Source organism: Ostrea edulis, chromosome 4, assembly GCF_947568905.1.
Source record: "Ostrea edulis chromosome 4, xbOstEdul1.1, whole genome shotgun sequence".
NCBI lineage: Eukaryota > Metazoa > Mollusca > Bivalvia > Ostreida > Ostreidae > Ostrea > Ostrea edulis.
Window position 1 is genome coordinate 71,342,222 of NC_079167.1, and position 12,101 is coordinate 71,354,322.

Consider the following 12,101-nt stretch of genomic DNA (forward strand, 5'->3'; position numbering starts at 1 on the left):
CGACATTTTTGTTTTAATTGCAGAAAGAAGCTGACATAGGTATTGTGGAGAAAATAAGCCTAAAGAATTTCATGTGCCACAGTCGACTTGATGTATCATTAGGGCCGCATGTAAACTTTATTGTTGGAAGAAATGGAAGTACGTCAATTAAAATTCTAAGATCACACATTCACTGCAGTATTACTAAGTACATACTACATTATTAATATTTTTAGAAGAATTTTAACCCAGCTGAGTCAAAGGCTTTTTGATCAAAATTTCTGTGTCATCTGTTTAGCAGCTGTTTTCTATAAACTTTTCACATATAAAATTCTTCTCGAGAATCACTGGGCCAATTTCAACCAAATTTGCTCCAAAGCATCCTTTGGTGTACATGTTTTAAAGTTTGTTTAAATGAAGGACAAGGTCTTATCCCAAGGAGAGATAATTCAGAAATAGTGAAATGGGGTAATATGTTTAAAAATCTTTTTCTCTAGGACCAAGAAAGCAGAAAAGCTGAAACTTGTATACTGAAGATTTCAGTTAGTTTATACCATGATTCCCAGGGGCAGCCCGGGGCCACAATGGGTTCAAAATTAATTGTTGGTTATTCATGTATATGAGGGTTGTCTGTAAAGTTCGTGAACAAGCGTAAATTTAGATAAAAGTAGCGTATTAGCATATTTACAATCCTTTACTATATGTGAATTATAAAATGTAAAATTTTATCCAATTTCAAATGCATAATTACAAGTATGACTTCGTCATTAGACTTAGGATGGTGACCCGGAGCACGGCAAAGATTTAATTTTAAAAGTTGTTTATCGTTTTATACATTTCGTGTGTATTTTGTTAAATTCTGTGGATATTGAGATGATTTTTACATTATGACGTTGACAATAGTTTCAACGTCACACCTGCAAAATTTGAACGTTCAAAGTTTCGAAATGGCAGAGAAATTGAGGTTTGAATCTATAAAGACAAGATCGTCATTGTTCGGGAAAAGGTGGAGCAGAGAGCAGTGATCAAATTTTGTGTAGACATCGGAAAAACACCCACAGAGACCCATCAATTCCTAAAACAGTCGGAAAAACATTGTAATGTGAGCCGTTCATTAAAGTTTAAGTGGCACAGAAGAATTTCGGACGGAAGGGACAGTTTACGGGATGACATGCGTGAAGGAAGACCATCTTTCCGAGATTGCAGTACTGTAAAAAATGAAGTTCGTTACATGATTGACAGTCAGGCGAGATTTGGTACAAGCACTTAGAAAGAAACGCCCATATCTAGCTGCTAATCTAGATCAAGTGATACTTCACCAAGATAATGCTCCCGCACATACATCTCAGACAACTCAATTAAAGATCGATTTACTTGGTTTTGAGTGTCTTAAACATCCTCCATACAGCCCGGATATAGCCCCTTTGGACTTTGCCGTATTTCCATACATAAAGTCATTTTTACGCAGACAGAGGTTTGATTGTTTGCAGTTTGTGCACATTTTTGATGACTGGTTAAAGCAACATAAGAAATGTGTTGAGTTAAATGGTGACTATGTTGAGAAAAGTTAAATGTATTTAGCGTTTGACGTCGGATAACGTCAAGGATTTTCATTTTATGTGCTCTAGGTATGAGTTTGTGTCTTTTTTGTATGTAATAGAATTATAACTATTTGTGCTTTTTTTGTGATGAAAATTTGCATATTAATGAAATGAAACATGAATTTAACGAAAATGATAGTTTCATATATTTTATCAATGTTTGTCAGTTTTTATCAAGGCTGTACACAAACTTTACGGACAACCCTCATATGAGGAAAATCTTTGAAATTCTATCATTCAAGAAACGATTAGAATTCAAATTATCAAATCAATATTCAGGCATCCTTATTTAGTGCTGTTTTGGATTTCATATCATAGCCCACAAAGCTAGGGTGGTACCACAATAGGGGTTCAAAGTTCAACATTGGTTATGTATTTGAAAATCTTTTTTCAAAATTCTCAAAAACTATTAGGGTACAAATCCTAAATTTAGTATGCAACCATTCTGATGTAGTGTTGTTTTAGGTTTATTCATACAATGACACCTGACTGGCCACTAGAAGGGATTCAAATTTTAACATACTAGGTTTCATGTAAGAAAAATGTTCCTTCTCAAGAGCCAGAAATCAAATCAATATGCAAATATTCTCATGTTTGTAGTTTCAGGTTTGTTTCTAGTGGGGCTAGGGAGGGGTGACAATGTGATTCTAAATTCTGAAGTTATACACAGGTACTTTCTGTTTAATTGTTACACAAGCAACCTCATGTAGTGTAGACAAATTGCATTGCTCCATGCCTCTTGTTACTTAGGTGAGTGGATCTCTTGTTTTGAATGTGCAAAAGAGGTGATTTATCAGTAAGATTTATGACCAGGTAAGCCAACAGCTTGGGTGATTTTTGTCGGGCATCATTATGCACGTATGTACATGTATGAACATTTATACAGTGGAGCCATTACAGCATGTATCCCCTTAACATTACAGAAATTTATTTTCATTATGATACATCTTGATTATGATTATGCAAAGATCTGTGTAATAGCAAGATGATTTGGGTGATCCATGGGGTCTTTCTCATTTGATTGACAGGTGGTAAGAGTGCCATAATTACTGCCCTGGTGGTCGGTCTTGGAGGGAAAGCCTCTGTCACCAACAGAGGGAATGCCATCAAAGGATTTATCAAGTCGGGCAAGCAGACGGCCGAGGTTGAAATCCATCTACGTAACAGGGGGCCTGACGCATTCAAGTTCAAAAAGTATGGAGACAAGATTATTGTTGACAGGAAGTTCACACATGATGGATCATCATCTTATAAACTGAAATCCAAGGAAGGTACGGCTTTGTGTCAGTTTAATTAACGGGGCATGGACACAATTTGCACTGAAAATTTTCACATTTTTACCAATTTTAATGTTTACAATGCTGAAATACGGTATTTCTAATGGTATGCAAAAATTCAAAATGTCAGTTGTCACGCTACAAGAGAGATACAAAGCTCACAATTTTTTGTTATGTAAACAAGGCTCATTTATGTTTTTGTTTACAAAGGTTAAATATATTGGTAAAAGTCTCGCCTCAAGCAGATTTTTCAATTTACAAGTTAAACAGTATCTAGTGTTCGTCACTTCTCATTCTGTTTTAAACATGATATTTTCTATGAAACATTCTATATGTAAACAAAAACATGTAACAAGTCTTATTTATATAACAAGGAATTGTGAGTGCTGTAACTCACTTGCAATTCAACATATAAATGCATCTTCGCTAGCCAAGGGTTTTCGGTCCACTCCACTCCCTATACGGCTAGCGAAGATGTATAAATGTGGAAAATAAAATTTGAAAATTTTCAGTGCAAATTGTGTCCATGTCCCTTTAAGATTTAGCCTCTTGATCAGCTCACGTAGGTCACTACACAATGATTTAACGGCATCCCTGTGAGGGTCAAGCTAGAGTGACTTTTATATTGGGATTGAAATCACTCCTTTACTGTATATTTTTCCTTCAGCCATTTTGTAATATGTCACACCTGTGTTATAGGAAAGATAATTTCCACAAAGCGAGAGGAACTGACAGCAATACTTGACCAGTTCAACATCCAGGTGGACAACCCTGTGTCCATTTTAAACCAGGACACCAGCCGCAACTTTCTCAACTCAAAGTCACCACATGACAGATACAAGGTAACCATAGTGTAACTATGGGGTAACAAAGTAGTCTTAGTGTAACTGTGATGTAACAAAATAATTCCAATGTTATTTATTACAATTGTTTTGATTGGACAAAAATAATGCTGAATAAGAGTTTATACATCAATAAATCCGAAAACGCGATGTATTCATACACGCCTGAAAACCAATAACATAGTGCGGGGAAACTATTCAAATTTTTGCAATTGTTAATAAAGTGAATGAATTGGAATTATAAGAATCAAACATTTTTTTTGAAGAATTTATCGATGTGTAAACTCCGGACATTTTACTCACAAACTTAACATAAAAGTGCTTTGCACTTTTATTCAGTTTGAGTAAAATATCCGGAGTTTACACATCGATAAATTCTTCAAAAAGAATGTTTAATCCTATAGTAACTTCATTGTTACTACGTGATGTAACAAAGTAACCACAGTATAATTGCGTGATGTAACAAAGTAACTTCAGTGTAAACCTCTATCTAATATAATCTTAATGTTACCCTATTTCAGGTACAAAATTGTCTCAATGTCACCCTCATTATAAATTCAAAGTAACATTTTACTGTATAAATGCAATTAACATATATATAAAAATTTTACAGTTCTTCTTGAAAGCGACCCAGTTAGAGCAGATGTTGTTAGACTATACCAGAGCTAACGAACAGCGGGAAATCACCAAGGACATCATAGAGAAAAAACAACAGGTAGGAATCGTCAGAATAAAAGTACAGGCTGGAATCTTCGCAGTGTTTATCTTTTCAGAGATAATAGAGAGGTTTTGGAAATGAGGGTGTATGAGTACTTGTACAGTGTATGTGTAGTAAGAAATTCACACAGAAAGTTTTGCATTCTACGTCATTGATCACATGCTTGTGAATTGTTACGCGTCACACGAAACTTGTAAGAACTCACTTGTAGTTTATGTTTCACATAATTTAGGCTAATAATTGGGGTTTTATTTAATTTTTGTAAACTTTAGGATTAAGTGAATATATACACATTTTAGTTTCTTTGAAGAATTTGACAGATTTAATGCTTAGATTTAATGCCTAGAGATTCTTCTAATCTCTCTCATAGTATACAACCATGACAAGACACATACACAATTGTACTAAAGAGAGCAAGCTTCTACCTAATCAAAACTGAAAAAGGTCAAAACTAACACCATTTCCGGACATCTGATTGGAACTAATCGCTGTTTTACACCAGACCACACAATTTTTTACCGGACTTGTCCGATGAACCTTGGCGATCACTGTACTTGATGATTATTACACAACTTTGTGGATGATTATTAGAAATAAAAAATTTCACCTGCTATTACATACGCTTTACCTGAAGTTACTTGCATGTATAGTCACCAGAAACATGCACACACCTATCCTAAGCAGAACTGAACATCATACACATGAAACTTGTACATAGAAATACCTAAATTCATTCACTTGCGAAACCTCCCTTATGTTGTCTTTGTCAGCTACTCTATTACGCATCAAGTTTTTGCCCTTGTTGTCACTGAGTGAATTTCAAACAAAGTTAATATAATAGGGTAATATTTATTGTCTATAAACATGAAGTAACAAACTCATCCTACATGTATTTAAAAAAAATTTGAAATGAGGCAAGTTAGTTTTTCAGTGAAGTAATTCCAATTAACAGAGATGGAAAACAAATAAATTGATAATCACTCAGACGCTGCTATTCTTCATCATTCGTCGGCCATATTTTGTAGACCCTGCCAACATTGGAGAAGGAAGTTCTGGAGTGGGAGCAGAAATTCAAATCCTTGACGGCTCTCGATGAATTGAAATCCAAGATGGAGAAACGCAAACAGGAACTTGCATGGGCATTTGTCATTTCAAGAGAAAGGGTATGGATATAATTATGTCAAATAAAATCCAGAGTATTCAGAGGCAATAAAAGTATAATTGCTGTTTAAAAAAACGTGTGTGTGTGTATAAAAATATGTTTATATAACTCAATAAAAATATCTTAAAACATCAAGAACCATACTGCTTAAGTTTGTCAAATAAATATGTAAGTATCCTCATGTAGTGCAGAATGAAGTATGTTCTGTGGCCAGGGCAGGAACATAATAGGACAAATAGAATGTACATTGGAATTTCAAGGAGTATTCTTCAAAACTCCTCTGAAGAGTCAAAAGGCTAAAGCTTATAAAGTTTATATGCCAGTACCCTCTTGTAATGTACATTCAGGCTTGTTCACACCGTAACCGCCATGCCAATGGTTGGGCCACAATAGGGGTTGGGATTTTTATCTTAGAAAAGTGGGACTACTAAGGTGAGGGGTGTTGCTGATGGGCCGCTTTTCTTGAGTCTAACTAACGTCTGTTTTAATTAGCATGATGTATTTAGGATTCTTGCTATAGACAACATCTATTGTAGGAAGTACAGCAAATGCAAAAGAATCTCCATCAAGAAGAGTCCAGAATTCCAAAGTTCAAACAGAAAGTAGAAGAAGCCAAGGTAAGTAAACAAAACAAACAGAAAGTAGAGGAAGCCAAGGTAAGTACACAAAACAAACAGAAAGTAGAGAAGGCTGAAGTGCTTAGACAAATTGGAGTCAAATAAAACACAGAGAGGAAGTAAAGGAGGCTTAGGCTATAACTATGATAAATAGTGAACTATGAGGTAGTGTGACTGTGACAAGCAGTGAGGTAGTGTGACTGTGACAAGCAGTGAGGTAGTGTGACTGTGACAAGCAGTGAGGTAGTGTGACTGTGACAAGCAGTGGGGTAGTGTGACTGTGACAAGCAATGAGGTAGTTAGTGACAAGCAGTGAGGTAGTGTGACTGTGACAAGCAGTGAGGTAGTGTGACTGTGACAAGCAATGAGGTAGTCTGACTGTGACAAGCAGTGAGGTAGTTAGTGACAAGCAGTGGGGTAGTGTGACTGTGACAAGCAATGAGGTAGTCTGACTGACAAGCAGTGAGGTAGTTAGTGACAAGCAGTGGGGTAGTGTGACTGTGACAAACAGTGAGGTAGTTAGTGACAAACAGTGGGCCAACTAAGACTTTGGCTGATTTTTACCACAACTGACTGAGATAGAATTTACTATGAAAATAAACTGTGAAAAAATAAAAATGGAACTTTAAACATTATTGTCTTGTAGATAATGAAACAATTTATATCTTAATGGTCAAAGTTCATATGACTAAATAGAATATTGATTTGTGATCTGTTTTATTCAGGGTCAAAGTTCACATGACTAAATAGAATATTGATTGTGATCTGTTTTATTCAGGCTAAAGTAGAAAGCTGTATTCAGAAGCACAATGAATTGAAGGAACTCCTCAAGTCGACCAATGATGAGGTCAAACAGCTCCGTCCTCAGTTTGACTCTGCCAAGGAAACGTTAAAAGAGGCCAAAGCAGATCTCCGCGTACGTCAGAATGATTTCCGCAAAAAGGAGGCAGAGCTTCGTAAAATGGCAAAAGAACGAGATGACATCAACTCTCGCATACAAGAATTACAGAAAAGGTATGCCTGTCTATGCATGGATTAATGTTACTTATTCTAAGATTTACTTCTATCTGCCATCAGTCAAAGATTCAAATGAGGTTTAATGATTAAAATCATTGAAAAAAACAAAAGTTTCTGGATGTACATGTATTTTCCATTATACAGGATAAATGCTGATATTATGTAGTGCGACTGAAAATTGATATTCGGTGTCCTCTGTACACATTTAAAAAAATAATGCTGTGTGGATGATTTTATGATGGTTTCGGTGGGAAAGTTTTTTAAGATTCAGTCAATATGTTTTTAAGATATGTCTTTGGTGTTAGTCTTGTAACAATCTAATTAAAATCAGATCTTCTCTAACCGTTCCAGTGTAACGGCTAGAGAAGATCTGATTTTAATTAGATTGGTCTTGTAAGTTTGTAGAGTTTATATATTTCAGTGCCCAACATGATTACGAGGCTGATTATAGTCTTGTAAGTTTGTATAGTGTGGAGTTTATGTATTTCAGTGCCCAGCATGATTATGAGGCTGAGCGGAGATTGAGAGAAGAAAAGATCGGAAGTCTGGAAGAGCAGGCAGAGACTCTGAAAGCCCAACAGAGCACGACAGAGCATGACCTGGAAAACTTCAGGGCCGCTGTCACCAAACTCAAGGGAGAGGAGCGACAAGTGCAGTACGTACATGTAACGTATGGCAAAATTATGGGGGGGGGGGGGGGGGGGGGGGGGGCACCTGTTTCAGGAAGACTAGGAGCCAGCTTAGTATGAAACTTTATATGAACCAAAAAATAATGAATGTCTTCTGCGACTCTTATTTAGTTACATGCATGATTTGAGGGTGGATGTAGGATGTATATGGCATGAAGTCTTATGTAGTTACATACATGATTTCAGAGTCGATGTAAATGGCATGAAGTCTTATGTAGTTACATACATGATTTCAGAGTCGATGTAAATGGCATGAAGTCTTATGTAGTTACATACATGATTTCAGAGTCGATGTAAATGGCATGAAGTCTTATGAGGACAAAAGAAGGAAGCAGCTGAATGACCTCCTGGGTGCTAAGAATGACCGCCTGGCCCGGTTTGGTGCGTTCATGCCAACTCTATTGCAGCACATCGAGGAGCGTTTCAGGCGGGGGGAGTTCCACCAAAAACCAAGGGGTCCGCTAGGTGAGAAAACACTGAAGAGCTCTGAATAGGTCAACTTCAAAATAAGCAAGAAAAACGATTTTTTTTAATGTACATGTGTGAGGATTATTTGCGATGATCAGGGACTGATGGATTGTAAAAAGAAGATGTTACAGATTACTTATCAGTTCTGATGAGACTCAGAGGAAATGCCTTTATTATATATCTATCGATAATCTGTGTTTTGATACTGTTAAATTCTCAGTGTGACCCGACTTTTAGGATCACCACACTTTGGTGATTTGATTCCAGATCATGTCAATCTGAAACTGATGACTACACAATGTATCAAGGCAATGTTGTCGCTCTGAAACTGATGACTACACAATGTATCAAGGCAATGTTGTTGTTCTGAAACTGATGACTACACAATGTATCAAGGCAATGTTGTTGTTCTGAAACTGATGACCACACAATGTATCAATGCAATGTTGTTGTTGTGAAACTGATGACTACACAATGTATCAAGGCAATGTTGTTGTTCTGAAACTGATGACTACACAATGTATCAAGGCAATGTTGTTGTTCTGAAACTGATGACTACACAATGTATCAAGGCAATGTTGTTGTTGTGAAACTGATGACCACACAATGTATCAAGGCAATGTTGTTGTTCTGAAACTGATGACTACACAATGTATCAATGCAATGTTGTTGTTGTGAAACTGATGACTACACAATGTATCAAGGCAATGTTGTTGTTCTGAAACTGATGACTACACAATGTATCAAGGCAATGTTGTTGTGTTTGTTGTTGTAGAAAATGATCCATTGCATCACAAAGAAAACTACACAAAAAATAATTTCACCCTTTATTTTGTGATTATGATAATACATTCGTTATCTGATATAAATGTGTATTTAGAAATACATTAGGGGTGTATATGATATATTTATCATTTCTACAGGAAGTTGATCCGAAGAGTTGGATCACGTCTTATTGACAGGCACCTGTCAACTCAACGGATCAAGTTTCTGTAGTAGTAATATATATGCACTAGAGATAGGACTAAACCTGTGTTGTATAATTTTCCAGGAGCGTGTTTCAAACTTCGCGACTCGAAGTGGGCCATGGCGATGGAGCGATGTCTCGCCTCACTGCTGCTCTCCTTCTGTTGCCATGACCACCATGATGAAAAAATTCTAGAAAGTATATTTGATCGAGTGTGTAATGATCGGCAGAGACCATCCATCATTGTGTCAGGCTTCAAGGTTAGAATTCAGCCATTTTGTTCCAGGTGTTGTTTGATAATGTGTAAAGTTATCTATCGTTTTAAGGTCAGAGTTCAGTTATCTTGTTTCAAGGATAAAAATTATTCTTGGCATTTGAAATCTAAACCTTCTTGATGTATGTGTAGGGGATTGTAAAAGTCTGTGTACAGTGTAATTGTAGAGGTCTTAGTAGAGTCAGACGTCTGAGATTTGTACATTTACTTGTTCTAGTCTATTTTGACCCTGTAAGGACTGGTTTTAGTATGCTGAAATGAGAGTCTTTTAAGGGAGACAACAACGAAGAAAATCGTATGTTTTTATCTTTGATAGGTACGTTTTGTACATGTTTTCTTTGTCTCTTTTTCAGAATGCAGTGTATGATGTCTCTAGATTTGTAAGTACATATAATATTGTTAAAAAGACTAGGTCTGAAATAGTCCAAAACTAAATTTAGAATCATATTTCCAAAATTGATTAAATTTTTGATTCTGAAATATGACATCACAAAGTTGGTGATTTTGGAGTTTTCCTAGAATATTGTCAGAAATATCAATATTTTAGTCAGTCACTCAAATAGAAGCCATATACCTACATACATGTACGTTGATCAAAGCTAGGTCCATGTTTAGCAACATTAAGGAGGTTATTACTACATCGTCATAATGGCTGACTTCCTTTTAAAACATGAATGAAACTAGTTCTAATTGTAACGGGGACCGTTACAGATGTTCCCCAAACCTCCCCCAATTAAAAAGTGATGTCCTTGTGAATCTATAGGAAAAAATCATTTTATTTTAGCCTTTAATTACATGTAGTACGTTCAATATGGTCATTTCAGTACCAAGAAATGAAAGAAAGCGTTGCACGTGCATACACGCGCACGCGTGTATGATTCCGAATTTTTGTTGATGTCGTTCAACAGGCATTTGTATCATATACCCACAGTATGAATTTCATAACGTTTCCACCAAATATAAGGAAGTTATAGCGATTTTAAAATCGTCCAATCAGAAATCAGCACACGTGCATGCACGTGCTGAGCAGTAATTCTAACCACAGCAATTTGTAAGGAGTACCAAGATACATCTAAACCCCTAATATGAATAGAATTTGATGAAAAACAAAAACGTTATCGTCCTTTAAAAATTGAATATTTAAAAAACGTTGCACGCGCATGCGCGTGTGCGTTGGCATTTTTTGTTACACCCACATATAGATACACATATTGTCTACGTATGCTGTGAATATCATCTCATTCGCTTCATAAATAAGATAGTTACAAACGTTTTAGCATTATCCAATCAAAATGAAGCGCACGTGCATGCACGTGCAAATTGGTAATTTTGACCATGTAAATCAGTTAAGGGTCTCAATATCTACCTATGATATGAATTTCAAGCCATTTCAATGAACAACAAAAAAGTTAGACTGATTCCAAAGTTAGCGTACAAATTTTGTAATGCGCGTGCACGCACATGCGTGCGCGTGCTGGCAAAATAACTATTATTTTTCATATGTACAAATGATATACTATCATCCTATTTAGGTTTTATATCGCTTCCTTCAATATTCTGATTTTCCATTTTTTGTACCAAAATTGCAATGCACGTGCGCGCGCGTGCATGCACGTGCAAACAAAATGACTATCACTATGCACATCTACAAACGCTATACTATCATCCTGGAAAGTTTCATATCGATCCCTTTTGTAGTTCCTGAGAACACTACCGGACAAAAAAGTACCGGAGAAAAAGAATAATAATAATAATAAGAAACAGAGTAAAAACAATATGTTCCCAAACTTTGTTTGGGGAACATAAATATAGATATCAACAATATTTGTGTATCCCTTTAACTTTGGATGCCAAGCTGGGAAACATCAGTTGGTTAACGTTTTAATTTTTTTTTTTCTCTTCAAATTACTTTTTACTAAAACTGCATTTTTTGACTAAAGGAAATAAATTTCAAAGCTTTTAATTTCAAAATATTATTGTACACATCCTTCACTTTTCATCCATATCAAATTTCTTTCGTGTATTATTCCTCCTTATGATTTTAAGATGAACATATAGTACCCCACATTAATCTGATTACACTGATGTATTACTCCACATTGATCTGATTACAACCAATGTTACTCCACATTGATCTGATTACACTGATGTGTTACTCCACATTGATCTGATTACACTGATGTGTTACTCCACATTGATCTGACTACACTGATGTGTTACTCCACATTGATCTGATTACACTGATGTGTTACTCCACATTGATCTGATTACACTAATGTGTTACTCCACATTGATCTGACTACACTGATATTTCCACATTGATTTGATTAAACTCCACATTGATCTGATTACACTGATGTGTTACCCCACATTGATCTGATTACACTGATGTGTTACTCCACATTAATATGATTACACTGATGTGTTAATCCACATTGATCTGATTACACTGATGTGGTACTCCACATTAATATGATTACACTGATGTGT

General features: G+C 35.9%; 1 protein-coding gene across 4 annotated transcripts in view; it reads left to right on the top strand.

Annotated features, from left to right (window-relative positions):
* The window catches only part of LOC125669490 (structural maintenance of chromosomes protein 6-like), a 50,135-nt gene that overhangs the window by 8,298 nt on the left and 29,736 nt on the right, over window positions 1–12,101 (top strand). For all 4 annotated transcript variants that reach the window (XM_056163674.1, XM_056163676.1, XM_056163675.1 and 1 more), the window contains exons 3-13: window positions 24–138; window positions 2,609–2,851; window positions 3,557–3,699; window positions 4,313–4,414; window positions 5,443–5,580; window positions 6,116–6,196; window positions 6,975–7,210; window positions 7,704–7,868; window positions 8,189–8,367; window positions 9,422–9,597; window positions 9,965–9,991. In XM_056163674.1, the coding sequence (XP_056019649.1) occupies window positions 24–138; window positions 2,609–2,851; window positions 3,557–3,699; window positions 4,313–4,414; window positions 5,443–5,580; window positions 6,116–6,196; window positions 6,975–7,210; window positions 7,704–7,868; window positions 8,189–8,367; window positions 9,422–9,597; window positions 9,965–9,991 (1,605 nt within the window). The remainder of the gene's footprint in view (window positions 1–23; window positions 139–2,608; window positions 2,852–3,556; window positions 3,700–4,312; window positions 4,415–5,442; window positions 5,581–6,115; window positions 6,197–6,974; window positions 7,211–7,703; window positions 7,869–8,188; window positions 8,368–9,421; window positions 9,598–9,964; window positions 9,992–12,101) is intronic.